This window comes from Panicum virgatum, chromosome 3K (genome assembly GCF_016808335.1).
Source record: "Panicum virgatum strain AP13 chromosome 3K, P.virgatum_v5, whole genome shotgun sequence".
Taxonomy (NCBI): Eukaryota; Viridiplantae; Streptophyta; class Magnoliopsida; order Poales; family Poaceae; genus Panicum; species Panicum virgatum.
In genome coordinates, this window is record NC_053138.1 from 29,787,777 (window position 1) to 29,808,281 (window position 20,505).

General features: G+C 47.4%; 1 protein-coding gene across 1 annotated transcript; it reads left to right on the top strand.

Moving 5' to 3' along the window:
• The first annotated feature begins 15,123 nt into the window (after positions 1-15,123).
• Positions 15,124-19,580, top strand: LOC120698889 (lichenase-2-like). Its single transcript, XM_039982656.1, has 2 exons — positions 15,124-15,219; positions 18,219-19,580. Exons 1-2 carry the CDS (start codon positions 15,147-15,149, stop codon positions 19,148-19,150), a joined length of 1,005 nt encoding a protein of 334 aa, XP_039838590.1. The 5' UTR covers positions 15,124-15,146; the 3' UTR covers positions 19,151-19,580.
• Positions 19,581-20,505: the final 925 nt, after the last annotated feature.

Below are 20,505 nucleotides of genomic sequence, written 5' to 3' on the forward strand. Positions count from 1 at the left end.
ATTATTCACATACTAGCAACTCAAATATGTATATTGTAGCACCTTCTTCAGTAATCTTCAAATTTAAATTTATATATAAATTGCTACTAGTGCAAAATATCATCAAATAATATACGTGTGGGGTCTAATTTTATTTGTCTTGTCCACAATAGTGCAATCGATTTGTCGAAACAGAGATTGTATTAAAGTAGTTGTTACAATATACATATATAAGTTGCCAATATATAAGTATCAACTTACATGCATAGTATGTAAAATAAAAGTTACCATAAAAATAGAATCTATTATAGGATAGCAACTTATATATGTAATATCGTAGCAACTTCTTCAATAATATGGAGGCTCAAATTTACACATAAGTTGCTACCCGTAAAAATATATTCAAAATATATACAACTGAGATCTAGTTTTGTTCGTCTCGTCATGTAGAACACAACAGTGCAATCGGTATTTAAAACGAAGCTAGTACGAGCAAGATAAAATACTTTTACGAATAAACTTGATTAAAAAACACGGACATATAAGAGGAGCAAAGGAAGAGACACGAGAGAGGTGGTGAGGATTGAAGGCACGGACCCGTGCATATCTGGCGTGGCCAGATCGCCAGGTAATCATACCAACAAATTTTATCTTTTTTACAATTCAAATTAAATAAACAAATATGATACAGGCTTAACCCAATAACCTTCCGTGGGCTGTAGCAGGTCGCGCACCCGGCGCGAGCGCGACCTAGCGCGAGGTAGCTTTTTCCTTTTGACATCCGTGTGTGGAAGAGGTTAGTGGCGATGCCGCATCGACCGGTGTTGGTGGGGAGAGTTCGGTAGGAGCGCTGTTGGGGTCAATCGTGTCACCCCAGCACACTTGTCACAGTAAAGTTTTCCACTCCATATTTCATATTTTGGTCTAAGTTGTCTCAACAAACCAATATATATATATATATATATATATATATATATATATATATATATATGTATATATATATATGTAATGTAGTTAAATTTGTTCTGAACAAATTTTTTCCGAAAATAATTTCAATTGTTCTAATAATAAAAAAATTATTCCAGAATGAAAAATAGTTATTAGACTTTATGTGATGGTTTGACTGTCAGTCACATGTGTGATTCCTAACCTTCGGGTTCGGCGGTGGCAGGGATGGGAACGGGGCCATAGCTCTGATACGATGGATTGGGCTGGCGCTCTCGAATACGGTTTACTGTTTACACGGAGCCCATAAGAGGAAAAGGCCCACCCGAGCCTGCCACCGGCTGATTGGGCTCATTAGCGGAGAAGTGGAACATGCGCGCAGCCCAATTTGGCTTTTACGTGCTGCTGCAATATGCTGCACTGCCTTCGCGGCTTCGCGCACGGACCTGTCGTTTTCCTAGCTCGACCGTCACGGGTGTTTAACCTGCATCGCCATCGACCGTTGTTTACAGTTTACTTACCTTGCAGGATCGGAGGGTTCAGGAGATTAGGTCAATCAGCGAGGTGTTTAAATTTTAATTTCACCGCTCACTCACTGGTCAGCACTGGACCTACCTGGATCGACGACCTGGTTAGCTTACTGCCTAATATACTGCTTACAGTGCTTAATCAGCAGTGTAATACTGCCTAATCATGATAAAGATGTTTCTTTTTGAAATAAATTAGTTGTTACTCTAATCAGCAGTATAAGTTGCATGCTGTAAGCAGCAGTCGGCCTCAATCGGGAAGGAATGCGTGTGGCGCTTTGACTGACAGCAGCTTACTGCTAGTAGTATTTTTTTTGTTTGTTGCCGTCTTCGTGACCGTGCTTGAGTATGTTTTTCGTTAAGAGAAGACTTCTTGTTGCCGTCTCGTTGCTTTGCTTGTGCCGTTGGCTGCTCCTAGCTTTCCAGTCCAAGCACTGGCCACTGGCTATGTCAGTAGCAGGTACGCGAGAAACAGAGCATGCGCTAGTGCTAGGGCTCATCCTCAGTCCTGCCTCGAACGCGGTGGTAACGGATCGTATAGCTCCCAGTTATCTCCTTGTACAATTTAATCTTTATATTACTTCATCTTAAAATTGTATGATAGATAAAAGACCGATTTTTAAATTATGTACTGTAGGCTAAATTTTAAAGATCTTTGCCACCCTTAGCACGAGGTGGTTTCCGATTAAGCGTGCGTGCTTCGTGTACGCGTGCAGTGGGCGGCTTGGCCACGAGCCAAGTCCGACACGGTTGCTACAAGGGTCACCCGTAGGCCGCAGAAGGTCGCCGCCGCCGCCGCCGCATCATTTTCGTGGCTGCTGTAGAGCAGCGCCGCACACGGTCAGAACGGGCACGCCATCATCGTTGGGTTCAAAAAAATCAATGCAAAATAAAGCATACGTTTATGGTCGCCTATCTACTGCTGATTGGGCACAAAGCGCAGCAGCTCCAACGCCCAAATCACGCTTTCAAGTAACTTGAGAGCGAACAAATGCGTGGCAGGAAGGACAAGTAGCAGCAGGAAGGAGACGCCGGAATCACGCCGGCAACTTGGCACCCGTTTCCGGCGGCTTGCTGCCTACCTCGCCTGCGTCGCGTCCGTTAGGCGGTGGCGTCGGCCGTCGGGCGTCACCACGCGCGCAAGAGGACGCTCACAAGCGCCAAACCTGCTGAATCCTGAGGCCTTTCCACGGCGAGTTTGGTCACCACTCGGCACGTCAGCCCGAGTAGCGTGCCGGCCGGGTCTCTTGCCGAAAGCGCGCGGCGGGCACGCACAATCAAACGCCGTACTCTATCTGCCAGCGCGCGCGATCGATAAAAATAAAATCTTCGAAAATCAAACACCGAAACATGCATAAACCGAACTTATTTAACCATGGTCTAGGTACAACTCAAAGGTCCAAGCAACCTACTCCTTCCGTTTCCAATTATAATTCATTTAACATTTTTTAACCTTAAATTTGACCATTCATCCTATTTAAAAATTTGTGCAAATATAGTCAAATTTAAATTATTCTTGGAGAACTTTTATTAATAAGCAAGCCAAAACAAAACAAGTGATATTTTGTGTAATTTTCAATAAGCAAACCACAACAAAAGGACTAGCGTTGTCTTGAGATCGGCAGGTCACTCAAGATGTCTTCAAACACCATCGAGACGTAGGAAGAACAACAAAAAGTAGGAAAACCAAGAGTTTGAAGAAACAGTAAAAGTAGATTGATATACTTCGGGCGGCAGCAGCGGGAGGGGCCACGGTGGGCAGCGGTGGCAGCGGCGCCTCGGCTAGCACTGGCGGGAGGGGCCCCGAGCTCGGGCAGTGGCGTGCAGGCGTCGACAGGAGTTGTGCGTGTGTTGGCCAAGAATAGAACAAGATTGAAACTTGTTTGTGTAATGAGTGGCAGTTGTCGGTAATTTTACCTAACTCCACCAGCTCCAAGAATTAGTGAAGCAGCTCTTGAGGAGCTCACAAAAAAGACGGAGTGGAGCCAATTTTTTGTGGAGTGGAGCATCTAGTGGTGTTTGGGTATTTTTTTCATGGAGTGGAGCAATTTTTTTGAAAATTACCTGTAGTTTCATGATAAAACAACATACACACACGAGTACAAATACTGGCACCTTCTAGATAGGCACAGAGAGGACAGCTGTCCAACCAAACTTACACAGAAGACTGTAGAAATAGAAGAAATTACAACTAGGTCCTTGGACTCTTCTATGCTTGCCCCTCGCACCACTCATCTTCCACCTCCATCCACGCCAAAATTGCTACCGCCGGAGTCAGGAGAGAACAGCGCCACCTAGGTAAGTGGGAACACCATCACACCAAGGCTTTGATTTGAGCCACAATAGAACAAATCCATGAAGGAGCATCAGCTGGGGTGCACCCATGCTCTCCAGACCCAGGATCAGCGCACCTCACTGGTCGGCGATGAAAACGGTACGGTGCGCAGATCCACCCACCAACCAACCACAAACCAAACAGCCAGCTCTGCAACCTTGAGGAAGGCTAGTAGCTAGAGACAAAGGCTTACCAGCCTCCGATTATGAAACCCCCGATCTTGCCGCTAACGCCGAAGAAGATTGCCACCGGGGCGAGGAAGAGGCCAGGAGAAATTATTCCTCTGCGTCGTCGTTGCCTTCGCCTCGTCGACGCCGCTAGGAAACAAAAGCCGCAGAGGAGCACCCCCTTTGGCAAACCCTAGCTCCACCGGCGACGACCGACGGCGAGACCCTAGGACTAGTAGCGAAGCTAGCTATCCTATATACAACCGCACGTCAATTCCCCGGCCCTCCTCCCTCTCCGGCGCCTCTCTGGCCGCTGGAGAAAGAGGGGGCCGGCGAAATCACCGCCGGGAGAGCTTTTCGCCTCCTTTTCGCCCCTGACAACTGTAGCTGGGGAACAGGAACAAAAGAGTGGCTTTTCAATGAGTGGAGCAAATTTGGTGGAGCAGAGTGTTTCCAAACACCCTCGTTTGCCGCAGCCCGACCATCTGTTGCCAGCAAACGCATAACCGAGCGAATGCCAACATCAGGCTGGCGTATATAGCAGAACAATAGTCAACAGAGCACTCTGCTCTGTTCCTTGTTGGGACAAGGCACAACTATGCAGCCTAGGGGTGTAAATGGTACGGATATTTTCTGACCATATTCAAATTCGATTCGGTCTGGAAGGGTTTTTATCCGTCTGTATCCGATTCCGAGTATCCACTATCCGTAACCGATCCGTATCCGAATACTCAAAAGTTATATTTTTATGATGTCGATATCCATTACAATCTTATCCGACAAAAAATTAATACTATCCGTATCCGACTCCGTATTCGAACACAAATATGAAAACAAATATGATATCAGTAATATCCGTCCGTATCCAATCCATTTTCATCCCTAATGCAGCCCAAAGAGAAGAGATGCTGGAGGCCCAAATCCGGCCGCTTGGCACTCAGCCACTCTACTTATTAGCTAGTCCGAGTTGCAACAATAGAAATCCACACTACTAATGAAAGTGCTACACTTTAACACTAGCTTATCTAAACAGAAGTATTAATTTGATGGGCTAAAATTTAGCGAAGACTTAAAAACTTTAGCACGTGTTAATACGTGTTAAAATTTAGCGCATCCAAACAGACTAGTTTGTTTATTCTTGTTGACATTATCACGCTTGCTAGCCGCCCGGCCCCTCTCCGTCTCTCGATGGCAGTGATTTGGTGAGTAACGAGCAACCAGCAGCTCTGCGACAGCCCAGGCCAGGTTCGGTTCACCGATTGGTTCGCCGCCGCCGGCGATCGAGCACAACCTACATACATACGGGTGCCATGGATGGAAGGTTCCAATGTGAGTACTGTATAAATCTTTATTGAATGAAGCCTTGCGTTTGGCTGGGATCAGCTATAATCCAACCAGTGCAATGCGTGATTGCAACTTTGCAAGAGTAGTGGAATTTGCTCCTGAACTCTGCTGTCGGGAAACACTGCTCGACCTCACCTGCAGGCTGCAGCTGCAGCTGCACTTACCTTGGCGCGCCTGCCGGTCGTTTTCCCTCGCAGAATCGGAGGTCCATTGCCTCAAAAAAAAGGAAAGAATGCACTGGTAACTGGTGGTCGGTACTACCTACCTTACCTGGAATGGATCGACGGCCTGGCTGCATGCTGTAAAGCAGCAGTCAGCCTCAACCGGGAAGGAATGCGGGGCGCTTTGACTGACGGCTTCGTACTAGTAGTACTTTCCTTGCTTGTTGCCGCCTCGTTGCTTCCGCCATTGCCTCCTATCTTTCCAATCCAAGCACTAGCTAGGTTGGTAGCAGGTTCGCATGAAACAGAGCATGTGCGCAGTCCCGTCTCGCACGCACGAGGTGGTCCGACATGGAAGGAATGACGCCGGCAACTTGGCATCGGTTTCCAGCGGCCTCGCCTGGCGTCGCTTCCGTGCGCCAAGCCGGCTGGCCGGGCGGGGCGGCCTCGGGGCTCGGATCGGGCGCCACCGCGCGCAAGACGACGCCCACAAGCGAGCGATGCAAGCGCCAAACCTGCTAGCCTGCTGATTCCTGAGGCCTTTAATTTCCACGGCGAGTTTGCATGGTCAGCACTCGGCACGTCAGCCCGATCGAGTGGCGTGCCGGCTGCCGGCCGGCCGGGTCTCTCGCCGAAAGCGCGCGCGGCGGACACGCACAAGCAAACGCCGTATCTGCCAGCGCTGCCGTCGAGCACCAGAGCAGGGTAGGGGTAGGGTGCGATTGGAAAATCCAACACCGAAACATGCATAAACCCAACTGATAAAACTTCATGGTTTACTTTTGTGTTTCATGTCTAGTAGTGCCTAGTAAACGGTTAATGGTTTCCTGTTCTGATGGCTAGCGCTAGTGATAGTAATTTTATGACATCTTCAATTTCGTCTTTGTTTTTCATATAGACCAAGAGACATGAGTCACCTTAGCTTCATTCGCGGATTCTCTTACTCGAAGACGGATTTCATCTGCACTTTGTTCCGGTGAATTATGCATGGGTACCCAGTGGCTACTTTGCAGCATGGTATCTCAGATTGCGAATTCAGATGGTTTGCCGGATTTGGAGCTCGTGGCCGTTTAAAGTGGGCCAGGTCTAGTCTATATGGAAGCATTGGCCTGGTAAGAAGGGGGAAGCAACACGGTGTGACTTTGTCGTGGTGGTACTTGTTACTAATTCACCGGTTCCGGGAAGAAATTCCTAGGTCTGACCTTAATTGGTTGAACTTGACAGTGACCTTGTTGAAGACATTGTTTGGATTAAGATGAATTACTCCCTCAAGTGAAAACCTTTGATCTGGCCTTAATTGGTTGGGTCACTGCAATGTCGGCACATGCGCGTGCCGTTTTCTCGTTGGAGGTGTTGTCTTGGGAGCCTACTTCATAGTCCAAGAGCTGTTTTGGTTTGCGAAGCGGATGAAAGGGAAGTTGCTTGTGGTAGTTTGCTGCGGCATGATCTTTAGGTCATGACGTTCTCTCTTTTTTTGTTCCTTTTTCATAGGTTGTGTGCATCTTAGTTATGCAGAGGCCGGGATTGATCTTATATAATTGTATCATCTTGATGTAATTGTCTAAGATCAATAAAGCTTCCTTTTCCAAAAAAAAATCAGCATTTTACTATAGTAGTAGAGATGTACGTGCCTGTCAAGCAACAATGTCATTTATTTTCTTTCTAAAAATAATACATGTCTTTTTTTTCTTTCATAAAACAATAATGTCAATTCTTACTAATGCATGTGCAAATGAAAGTAAAGTGTGTGTCAAAAAAAAGTAATACATGGGTAGATGAGGTGGGTATAGAAAATTGCTGGTGTAAAAAGTATTAGAATTTTGGTAAAAATATTTTTCTTCTATCAATTCCGTGGTCTACACCCCCGCCCTTTCGTCAAACTGTTGGGCTGGCAAGTGGGACCTCCTTGAGAGGTAATAAAAGTGGCATAATTTTGGTTAGAAAGAGTTTCAGTTGTTTTAACTTTTATAGTATAGATTTGTCATAAAATGTATTGTTAATAACTTAGTAATATCGTAGTCACTGAACTCAATGTTATCATTTCTATATATATCACCATCTTTCGTTTCAGTACAAATGAGTTTTCCTGGATGAGATGGAATGCTGCTAAGAACTTTGGTTTCAAACCGAAAACCCGATTAACCGAATATTCGAGTTATTTAAGTTTACTTTCTTTTATCTTTTATATCCTTTCTTATTTCAGACTCTAGTTTTAAAAAACCAAAAAAAATGGAACCATATATATACCGATTGCCCAGTGGTGCTCCGTATATTCTACTCTTTTTTTTTCTAAAGACGACGAGTTTGCGTGTCATTTTTTATCTCGATGATCAAGTTGGTGGGCAGCCGCTGAAGGCCTGAATTTAACCAATAATATTGAGATGCTGCATCCGATCGTCGGGATCGACGACGTGTACGTAACATAACGACCCGTGTGATTGGAGCCGGAGGCATGTATACATGGCGTGTCCGAAGAAGCACCCGCCCGTCCCGTCATGCGCATGACGCTGACCGACCCGACCTGCTTCTTGGCCCTGCGCAGATGGGCGACGACGGCTTTAAATTTTTGAGCCCCGGGACAGGACAGGCCGGCGGTTGGACCTGGCTCCATCGTTTCGGTACCAGCGCGAGCGTGCGTGCGCGCGCACTCTTCTCTCGCGCGCTTTAATTTCTCAATACTTAGTTAAGTACTACCTCAGTTTAAAATTATAGTTTGTTTGGCTTTTTTGACCCTATGTTTGATCACTCATTTTATTCAAAAAAAATTTGTGTAAATATTGTCAAATTTTTTGAATGAGACAAATGGTCAAATTTAAGAATAAAAAAGTCAAACGACCTACAATTTAAAACGGAGAAAATATGTTATATATATTATATATAATATATATGCGTGTGCATGGGCAGCGTGAGGGGTAATCAAAGCACACGGGCGGATTATATTTAGATCAGGACACAACGATATCATCACCCCATCATCGATTGTAGTACCTGTAGTATTTGGATTACGCCAGGAGTCCTACTAAACGCGGGGCTTAATAATGACGATCACACCCGGCTCTCCGGCCGTTGATCGACACTTGGAGCTCGGCCTGGCCAATGGCCAAGGTACCACTGACTTACACGCACAAAAGTGCATGCGTAGGCCGAAAGCAGTTTGCATTGCGAGCGTGCTCACCGGCCGGCCCGTGACACACAAACTTGTCCATATCCATCGGATCCATCCCCCGAGCAACGATTGATGGCCTATAGCTAGTACATGCAAAATGGAACCGTGAAATGAATTTTCAAATAAAAAACTTCGCGCACTAGCTGCCTATATATGCCACACACACTCAGGTATTGCAAAGTATTTGAACACTTGATTTTTTTTGTCGATTATTAAGCCAGTCTCAATGGGATTTCATGGAGGGTTTCATGATATTAAATACCATCAATTTTGCTGACATGACAAGGAGAGAGAATGTGTCGGGTACCGTGATTAGGGGGACCCTAATCAGGGTACTAAGATCACGCAGACAAATGCGAACACATGTCAGGCAACCGGGCTCACGAAGGCCCACGGCCTCCTTCCAATCTGGAAGAAAGGAAATGACTCAAAAGAAGCCCAACATGCGGCCCATTCGCACCCCACTCGGGCCCGCGGGACGATCTCCGCTTCGCTCGAGGGCTCCCATCGGGACCCTCGAACTGCGCCCCTCATCTCCGCCTCGCTCGAGGGTAGCGAATCTACCCTCGAGCGAGCAAATCATCTCCGCCTCACTCGAGGGCAGCGAACCTCCCTCGAGTAGGTAATTCATCTCCGCCTCGCTCGAGGCCACCCCTCGGCATAAGGGACAAACGGCCTTGTCGCTCAACCGCCCGCCGTACGGAGGCATTGAATGCCAACCACTCCTCTACAGTGCTCAGGACAGACGGCGTCAGGCCGCCATTCCCCACAGTGGCTGTGACCGGAATCCCATCCGCCAACTCCGGTCACTGCTCCGCCATCCCGGATGCTGTGGCAGCACTGTGAGACCTGCGACGCGGGACGAGACGCGCTCGACACTGCTCCCGTTACTATTCTGCCAACTCCGGCCGTCCGGGACCTCCACGCAACCCTCGGACCTCCTTTGTGCACTCTAGCACTTCGTCCAGGGGGACCGGGACCGCAGCGTGCCCAGCCACCATCGGTGCACGCGAGATCCTGACCTGCAGGGCCCACAAAACGCCATCACGCCACGTCTGGAGGACAGTACACCTTACAGCGATGATCACGCCGCCTGCTGGGGCTGGCAGGACGCCGGCGCGATCTCCGCAAGACCAAGGACGATATCCAGGACGACCGCCACGCCCGACGCCATGCCCCACAGTGTACTTCCTACAGTGTTCGACCATTGTATCCCCGCAACTCGGGGAGAAATGACAACCTCCGTGATCCCCTGTGCATGTACCCGTCCTTCCTTGTGTCTATAAAAGGAGGAGGCAGGCATCTCTTAAAGGGGTCGGTCGGCTCTCTAGGCATTACACCGCACTCAGAGCACACGTACTCGCTCCGAGCTCCGACATCGCTATTCGCCACGCTCAACCCCTCTTCTAGCAGGGACTTGAGAGCTTCCCTCCCTCTCTCGCATCACTTATATCCCCTACTACAAGCACTCCGGGTGCAAGATAATACAGTGCCCTCGCACAGCCCTTTGCTGGACGTACGGCCCTGTGGCCGGAACCAGGATAAACCCGTGCGTTACTGTGTTGCCTCTTGCATCAACATCTGGGACGAGGAAACACGCAGCATTTACTAGTTGGGATTCGGACCCCCGGGTCGGAACGCCGACAGAAGGATAAAGTTTCATGAGATGTGAGGAGAGTTTTATCACCATAAAACTCATTTGACACGATTCTAGTTCTCTTTCTAGGTATCTGTGCTCATGAAACTTCCACTGAGACTGACCTTAGATTGTGATCCAATGGCATGCATGGTTTTATCTTATATACCTACGACCATTTTTTTTTCACAACGCCTTCAATCCTACCAGTGAGTCAATACACCCAGTGACACCCCATCCGACCCTCTTGCACCCATCTGGCCATCTCCACAGGTTGCAGCAGGCAGCCTTATCAGGCAGCGCCATGTAGGGGAGTGAGATGGATGCATAGGTAAAGCGACTTGCAAGATGAGCAAGTTTGTTGAGATATATGATTAGAATTCTCTAGATTTTTTTTTGTTTATTGTAGAGGTGATACGTTTTTCATTCCTGCTTGAAGATTTGTTTATACGGTGAAAGAGAAAGAAGTGAAACAAACCAAAAACTCTACCAACTCGGACTTGAATTATCGCGTCTGCATAAGGCTGACGAGTGAGTCAACGAGTTTAAAAGGTTCAGGGGCGTACTAACTACTGGAACTAGGGTTGGTGCCTTGACGACAATGAACTGGGAGGCATGCTAAGGTTGAAATCTTCACCACTGGCGATCCATCAGGAGAAGTGAGATGATGAGTTGGTAATGCAACTTGCTGCAGGGTTGAAATAATAGTTAGTTATTTAGGAGGTGATATGGTTTCCCCTTTTTGTTAAGAGTGCTTATATGGGTGAGAAAGAGAGAGAAATGTAAACAAGAACCAAATGAACCGTCAACTCTCACTTTAGAGTATTGCATCCATACAAAGCTGACGAGTGATTCGATGAGTTTGTTAAAGTATTGCAGAGGTGATCATATATTTTCCATTTCTTTGTTAAGATTTGTTTATTAGATGGTGAAAAGAGAAGTAAGTTAAACAATCTAAATGAACCACCAACTCAGACTTGAAAGTGTCGCATTTGCATAAGGCTGATGTTACGCAGATGATGAGTGATTCAACGGAGTTGAAAAAGTTCCTACTGGGGGTAAATATCGCCTCAATGCAAACCTTGCATGCATTATTGTGCCTTATGTCCGACTAGCTACTTCCATCCAAATTGGACGCACTACCAGAACTAGGGTCTGCACGCTGACGAAAATAAGTGAGGTGGCAAGCTAAAGTTGAAGTCTTCTTCGGCAGTAGCAACTGGTAGAAGTGGTACGATGAGTGGGTAAAGCAACTTGCAATAATACTGAAATAGTTTGCTGTTAGGATAAGATTAAAATTAATTTGCCGAGAAAAGAAGGGCTTGCTTGGGAGGTGATATTGTCTCGTTTTTTTTTTGGTTAAGAGTCATTTACATGGGCGAAAGATAGAGAAGGAAAGATAAGCAAAAAACAATTGCACCCTCAGCTCTCACTTTAAAGTATTGCATCCATGCCAAGCTGACGAGTGATTCAACGGAGTTGGAAAAGTATATCATTGATCTCCCCAATGCAGCAGTTTAGGTGTATTTTTTGTTCATTATTATTTTGTTTATGTGGCACGAAATTTGACTTAATACGGCTAGCTCGATACAACGTCAAGGATCAAGACTTACACCTACTGCTACTGCTACTGGTCGTCACCCATATTAATCAATGGAAGTGGAGTCTTGTAAGCAAGTTCATGCGTGAGGTAATTGATGTTACATGTTTGAAAAACAAAGCTCAAGCGCCTGCCACATAAGTACTCCCACCACCACTTCTCTGTTCCTTTCACATTTTTCTCTTTCCAAAAGACAAAAGCTTTCAGAGTTTGGCATGTATCGTGGAATATAATAATGCCGTAGTTTGTTGGACTAATAAGTTTTTGTACTCTAATGTTGAGCACTCGAGCTAGCTGGCTATCAGCTCTGCTACCTGCACCCTATTTAATTTCTTTTCTCTTGAAAATATAATCCGTGTAATTTGTCTAAGGTTAGTTGCTGCGTCGCGTACCTTAGTACATGTACTTTTTAATAATCAAAATTTACTCATTGATTCATCATGAAGTTTTAAGGGTCAGCAGAATTAATTAAACGCATATGTAATGACAAATTTATTTACAACTAAGTTTGTAATTGATCCCGCTGTGTGTTCTTCTTCCTGATGGTTGAAGCTTCTGTAAGTATTGGGAAAGCTTCATCATTTGCGCCCTAATCCTTTTCAGAATCTTATCGTTGGCGAGAGGGCGCAACATGCGGCACGCCATGCCAATGACGACGCCATCGGTCATGACAAGAACATGGGAGGAAAATAACTAGCAACAAGCTCCTGTCGTCGATCCATGGACCTCCCTTTCACATAAGCGGGACACATCGTCCATCCATCTAGTCCTTTGAGATCCACACGCACAGTCCTGAGAGAGAGAGAGAGAGAGAGAGAGAGAGAGAGAGAGAGAGAGAGAGAGAGAGAGAGAGAGAGAGAGGAAACGTCAGTAGTGTCCATATCGGCCGTCGCCGTGAGTCGCCGGGCGACCTCCGCAAGTCCTCAGGCAGGCAGGCCAACGAGGACTCGACGCCCGTCATATCCGATCCTGATGCGTCGTTAATGGATGCTGTCCCTTCCTTCACCCTCTAGTAGTACAAAATAGTTTTGCTTGCACACATAACGCAGACGGCTCGATGGCATTGGTGACACGGAAGCCTTATCTCCGTTGCGGCGTTCAACTCTGACGAGTGATGGCCAGTGGACATGCTGATCATCATCATCAGCTGCGCTCAACAGTGTGTCCACGTCAGGCAATAAACATAACAGAAACGATTTTAATTGCCCGGCCGGAATGTGAAGCATTCATATAGACGACTCTGTAATCTGCCTTTACTGGTAGTGTGCAGAGGCAAGTGCCCCACTATATAGATGCATGCATGGAGAATGGTTGTTTGCTGCCATGTTGGTAGCAGCAACGAAACAGAGTTGTCGATGCACATGTCTGCGTGGTAAAAGTGACGTGGAAATCTTATCTCGCCGAAACGATCAGGGGCTTCAAGTTGTTTTTGTGGCTTATCCGGTCCGATGCTGCCATCCGCGCCAAGCTTACATTACATGGAAGCATCAAACGATGGATGGGGATGGCGAGAAGAATTCCTGCAACTCTGTGGTTGCAACGCATTGGGTCCATCGATCAGCAGCCTGAAAGTCTGACGAAGGTGGTGTTCTGGGAAGAGGAAACACGGAAGCTCACCCGGCCGGCCAGCCTCATCAATCCCATCGATCTCCTAGTTGACATTAACTCGCCGCCATATGCATGATCTGTCCACCCCTGATTTAGTTAGCCGCCGTCCATCCTGCTGCTTCGTCAGACGAAAAATCCGTTGATCCGACTAATACTTGGCCAGTCCATCGAGCTTAGCTATTGGAGCATGACTGCTGCACTTATCAGGTAACAGTGGTGGGCCCGGGATGTAATCAAGTAACCGGCCCTCACCTAGCTAGCTTATTGTGACATTCTTTTAATTTAAATTATATCCTCCACCACTCGATTCCTTTCTGCTCATTTTGCCTTTTTTTCTTCACATCCAATATATAATTGTGGGTTCTTTTTTTTTGAGCCTCTTGTATTTTTCTAATACAAAAGAAGAGCAATGTGTACTGGGGGCCTTGTATATTTTCGTGGCTCTAAGAAGAAAAAGCCCCTACGCTTTTCATACCTTTTTCTTTTTGAAACAAATGAAATTCAGTTTGTGCAGTTAAGAGAGAGCCTTGCCTAGCTGCATCATGAATGGATCTTCAGTAGTAACATGCGTGCCTTATATGTTTCAGGACCTCCACAATAACGCTCTTTCCAATGGAGAAAATAGCTAGATAGACTGTGGAAGATCGTCATCGGTTCGGAGAAGATGCGTTGAAATTTGAAAATGGCAGGCCGGCCGGGAACAATGACCCGGTAATAAAAATATAAACTGGCAGAAAGCAAAAGGGCATGGAAAGAAAACAGCAAATTGCTGATATTTTGTAGAAAAGAATGCGGTCACAGTCTAAGAATGCAAGAAGATAACCACTTCCATCACGGAGCCGCCGCCAGAGTATGTGAAACTAGCTAGAGAGAGGGGAAGAATTCCAGAAAGCCGTCGTTGCCGGTCACTAGCTACTAGCCCGCTGTGGAACGTAGCTATCCACTGAGACAGGACACGGTGTAGGTCTTCGCGTCCACATAAGCAAGATAAAGATAAACTTATTAAGGGCGACCTTTCAAGCATACTAGGCTCTACTGACCCCTCGTAAACTCTTTTCTTTTCTTTTCTTTTCTTTTCAATTAGTGTACGTTTTCCTAGCTACTTGAGATCGACAACAGGAGCTGGCTCGCACAAATGCTCTTATTATTATTAGATTGAAATCCAGAGTGAGGTACTACGCACCAGTGTTCCTTCTTTTTTTTTGGAAAAAAAGAAAGTTAATTTTTCGAATGTCAAAATTGTTGGAGTAATTAACTTGCTCCATTTTTCAAGATTCGTTCCGAGCAGCACATGCACCCGTACGAACTACAATATTTTTTTCTAGAACACGCAGGAGATCGAATCATATTGGAGTAGCATACATACATTCTCTTGTATTCGTCAAAGAAATAAAAAAAAGGTTCAGGCCACGCACATTTCCACATCAGAGGGAGGAGGGCGCCTGAGAGCCAATCGAAAACCTGCAGGGAAGAAAATTAAAATGCATGGCGCGCCACAGTGCATGTGCCCGATTTATTATTCAAGATCCGACAGGGACTCCAATTTGGTTGGATCATCCGGATGGAGGCGACACGTAGGCGGCGGCCGTGCGCGCGCATATCCGGAGGAACAGGAGCCACCCCCCGTGCGCTGTGCCCGCAGCGCTGACAGAGGTTGAGATTGAGAGATAGAGAGAGAATGGCAAGGCAAGGTGTAGCCTCCATGTTCGCCATCGCATTGCTCCTCGGGGTCTTTGCATCCATCCTACAAAGTGATTACCTCTCTCTCTCTCTCTCTCTCTCTCTCTCTCTCTCTCTCTCTCTCTCTCTCTCTCTCTCTCTCTCTCTCTCTCTTGTTTGCATGCATGTTGGAAAAAAGTTTGATTATTAGGTAGGGGCATGTTTTTGTTTATGCTTGGCATAGGAGGTAGAGAGAGTCCCTTCGTCTTCAGAGAGGAAGCTGCAAATAGTGATAATTAAGTTAATTCAGGTTTGCTTAATAGTTTGGTTACGTATATAGGAGAGAGAAGTGCACACAGTCACACATCTCTCTCTCATCAACAACGTCATGCAAGGATGTAGGCCAATTTCCTTTAGCCGTCAAGACCGCCCGTCGTTTTGGTGCCCGTCGCTTTCTTCCGGCGTTTATTCTGTCTAGATGTATAGGTCACAGGGTAAACAGGGTCTATTTCACTCTCCATTGATCACTCGTGCAGCAATGGAACAGTAGTTTGGAAAACTTTTTTTTTCCTTTGCATCAGCCACTTTCTTAAAGAAAATCAAGTAACCAGATTTTGACCGTCAAATTTTTAACGATATTTTTTCTTTGCTTGCAAAACTTGTTTTCTTGTGTGTTTGTATGCGGACTTCAAAACTGAATCTGTATATGGTAACAAAATATTTTTTTTACAGCACGGGTGGATGTTTACCTTAGCAGTAATTTTTTTTCTACAGACAAATTGACAAAAAGCAATATCTTAAGCGTAGATGCTTCTTCTGGGAATCAATATCTTAATCAAAATCACCTTGAAAAGGATGTTTCTGGCCGGCTAGCTGCTAGTATCTAAACCGCAAAAGCTGATGGAGAAATATATGGGGGCTAGTATGGCTAGTAAAGTTACTGTGCCTGCCGGGCCATGTCTGCATGCAACAAGCTTGCAAATGAAGTCTGCCTTTGTTCGGTGACCACGCGCGTCACTTTAGTTAGCTCGCTAACTATTTGCCTCCAAACACCATGGATCTTTTTCCTCTGAAACGATCGATCATCAACAGGATTATTAACCCGACCAGACCAGTCTCTGTCTTTCTATCCTTCTCTCGACCGGTGTCTCGCACGCATGCAAATTAACCTATAGCTAGTACTAGTAGCTTGCTTTAGCACATCCTAGATAGCTCGCCATGCATGCATGAGCACCAGCCTTTTGTTGGAGCGAGCTAGTCCTACCACTCCTCCAATTCCTCTGTAGCTCGCCGATGATTCGACGAGAATTCGGTGCAACCACTCTGCGCAGGAGCGCAATCAACCAAAGCAACAATACCCGTCGCGTCGTTCTCCACCACTCCACCGGCGGTTCGCCGGCCGTCGTCGCCTCACTTGACGCTTTGTCAACGGCGGCGACGCATGATGCCGCACCGGCCGGCTGGCCGGGGCTACTCCTCTCCAAGCGTGGGAGCTGCCCGCCGTGGGTACGGCAGCTAGCTGCTCCATTCTTCAAGCTTGCTGATTAGCTAGGTAGCGGCTGGTGGTGCAGGATGATCGAGTTAATGCTGCTGGTCTTGCTTGGCTATCCATCGTAACCAACTCTCTCATCACCTGGGAGATTATTAGTAGATAGAATTAATACAAGATTTAACAAGTATGCAAATCATAAGGTTGCTCGGCTGCGCTTGCATGGAGCTGTCTGAGTGAGTGGTCTCTCGGTCCGGGTCAGGATGCATTGTCAGCGCTGCAGTACTAGAGCAGACCACATCAATCTTTTCTCGCGAAAGAGGCAGGAGCTCTACCGAATCGCTGAAAGGGAATATATATGTATACGTACGTGTGTGTTTACATATATCTATATATACATATATATATATATATGTGTCATGGCGATTAATTAGTTAGATAGGCAGGTAATTAGCCTGTAGCACACGCATGTATGTGTGTGTGAGAGAAATAAAGAGATGGAGCAAGGCCGTTGGGCCTGATGGATGCACGGCAAAGCTAGCTAACGGCTTTGGCGATCCACATCGATCGTACGTGGACTATCCAACGGTTGTGGTGCGGACGTTGGACCAAGAGTTTTATCCCCACATCCGGCACGGCATGCATCTCTCTCTCTCTCTCTCTCTCTCTCTCTCTCTCTCTCTCTCTCTCTCTCTCTCTCTCTCTCTCTCTCTCTCTACCCCTTGAACATATTCCTAGCTAGTCCATTTCCTAAGTTGACTGGTGGGCGTGTACTTGCGCGCCTGTTAAATATCTTTTACCATTTTTCAAAAGGATAAACTAGAATAACTTCACCTGCTTCCCAGCATATTTTCAGCAAAGTTATCCGCCAAGCTAAGCCAAAGTTTAGGATGTGAACCGAGGAAGAAAGGGGCCGGGCCGGGTTATTATATTAGTGGCCGGGCTGCCTAGCTTAAAAGTTCCACTCGACAGGTCAAAGTTTATCCCGTTGTTTAAGGTCTGGTCACGAGCTAATATAAAGCCACTCACTTTCTTGCACGCAGCGACAACCCGGACAAGCTGCTGGCCTCCAAAATATATATTATATTCCATTTCATCGGCAGGGTGTCCGCGTGAATTAATTAGTTTATTAATTTGGCACCAATTAACTGAGTGAGACTCGCTGCTGTAAACAAAAAAAAAACAATTGGTTTCAGTTTCACGTAACATCACCAAAGAGTCCTCCGGAGAGAGAGAGAGAGAGAGAGAGAGAGAGAGAGAGAGAGAGAGCAGGAAGCAAGGTTTAGGAGATGCGTGAGCAGCAACGTCCATGCATTGCATGCATACAAATTTTCAGTTAAATGTCGCTTTCTGGGGATAGAAAAATTGTGTGGATTCCCCAACGTCAGGTCAAAAGGATGCAGTTGTGTTGTGTGTTTCTACGCATGATGAGTCGACCGCCGATCCCTTGTTGTTTTATGTGTGCACACTTTCTTCCCACTTCTTTTATATTTATTTATTTCTTGGTATTTTTTATTTCATCATAAGTTCATATATAAATCTTGGTATTTTTATTTCATCGTAGTAAATTCATATTAATTAAGGAATTTACCATACGCGCAGGTGCCGAGTCCATCGGTGTGTGCTACGGCATGAGCGGCAACAACCTGCCGCCGGCGAGCACGGTGATCGGCATGTACAAGTCCAACGGCATCTCGGCGATGCGGCTGTACGCGCCGGACCAGGGCGCGCTCCAGGCCGTGGGCGGCACGGGCATCAGCGTCGCCGTGGGCGCCCCCAACGACGTGCTCTCCAACCTCGCCGCCAGCCCCGCCGCGGCCGCCTCCTGGGTCCGCAACAACATCCAGGCCTACCCGTCCGTGTCCTTCCGCTACGTCTGCGTGGGCAACGAGGTCGCCGGCGGCGCGGCGCAGAGCCTGGCCCCCGCCATGGAGAACGTGCACGCGGTGCTGGCCGCCGCCGGGCTGGGCCACATCAAGGTTACCACGTCGGTGTCGCAGGCCATCCTCGGCGTGTACAGCCCGCCGTCCGCCGCGGAGTTCACCGGCGAGGCGCAGGGGTTCATGGGCCCCGTGCTCGGCTTCCTGGCCCGCACGGGGTCGCCGCTGATGGCCAACATCTACCCGTACCTGGCGTGGGCCTACAACCCGAGCGCCATGGACATGAGCTACGCTCTCTTCACGGCGCCGGGGACGGTGGTGCAGGACGGCGCGTACGGGTACCAGAACCTGTTCGACACGACGGTGGACGCCTTCTACGTGGCGATGGGGCGGCACGGCGGCGCCGGCGTGCCGCTGGTGGTGTCGGAGAGCGGGTGGCCGTCGGGCGGCGGGCAGGCGGCGACGCCGGCGAACGCGAGGGTGTACAACCAGTACCTGATCAACCACGTCCGGCAGGGGACGCCGCGGCACCCGGGCGGCATCGAGACCTACCTCTTCTCCATGTTCAACGAGAACCAGAAGGAGAGCGGGGTGGAGCAGAACTGGGGGCTCTTCTACCCAAACATGCAGCACGTCTACCCCATCAGCTTCTGATGAGCGAGGATGGCCGTACTGTAGGTGAGCTAGTACGTATACGCCGCCCGCCGATACGTATACGTACATGTAGATTAATTAATTATTATTGTATACCTCTGGGGCTTGCATCGCTGCTTTGCGACCGCTGGGAGCTAGCGTCAAATTGGTACGTACGGTGCTTCCAGATGCGTAGTACGCCGTGAGTGAGTATTATATTTCTATACGTATGTATATGATATACGTATGTGGAGACGTATGTATACCATAGATAACCTACGGTATACATACATCGTCAAATTGATCTCCCTTCGTATATAGGTACTAGTATAGTATATATAGAGGTTGTGGGTGGATAAGACGCAGATGTATAAGTACACCAATTGTAACATGTGTACATTACGCACCGTATAAAAAATAAATATACGGTTTGATTATTGGTATTTGAGTATGTCACTACCTTTCGTGTACGGCTGCTACTTCATTCAGAGAGGTCTCACCGTTCCACAATTACTGTTACTGGACGTTTGCATGTGCATGGGGCGGCTCCGGTAATGAATTAATGACGTGGGGTCCAGCGCGGCGCCGGCGTACGTGGCGGCCAGACGCGTGGCACCACCGGCCGGGCGTTTGCATCGACGACGTGACCCGGTCAGTGCGGCCACCGCCGCGCGCCGCGCGAAAGCGGCCGGAGCCAGACGGGACGGGACGGCGACGCGCGCCGGAAAGCGCCGCTCTGTTGGAGGAAGCAGACGATCCCGTCCATTCGGAGCGGCGATACAAGGCTCTCCGATCCTCCCACTCGACGCCGCGTCATCCATCCGTTTTGTGGATATGTACTTCTCCCACAGCCTCAATCTCCTGCGTGTCCAAACCCTGTCGCCCAGGTTGTGCCGGATTCATGCTAGTATAATTCCTTTTTTGTTTGTTTGTTCGAGAAAGCATGCTATAATCAATTCTTCTACTCTCTCCGTACGTTTCAGACACAGTATCTAGATTTGCCAAAACAACCTACAATTTAAAACAAAAAAATATTATATCGAACATTTAGTTTCCAAGAACAGTAGAAAAACTTAAAAATAATATATGCAAGAAGTCGGCAAAAGCCTAAAAAAGCCTTGATATACGTATCCGCTATGAGCGAGACCACTTGATGGATCTGCTTGTACTATCGATACGATTCGTGTGGACAAAGATGGAACTGGTATATATGCGCTAGCTAGCTAGCTAGCTAATACACTGACCAGCATACAGGTTCGTAATCCACTTGAAGACATGGACGAACTTTAATTCGGGCCGGGCTACCAGATGATCTTGACAGGATGCATTTTAAATGGTTCTTTCCTACCGGAGCCGGTAGTGGACTACTGCTGCTA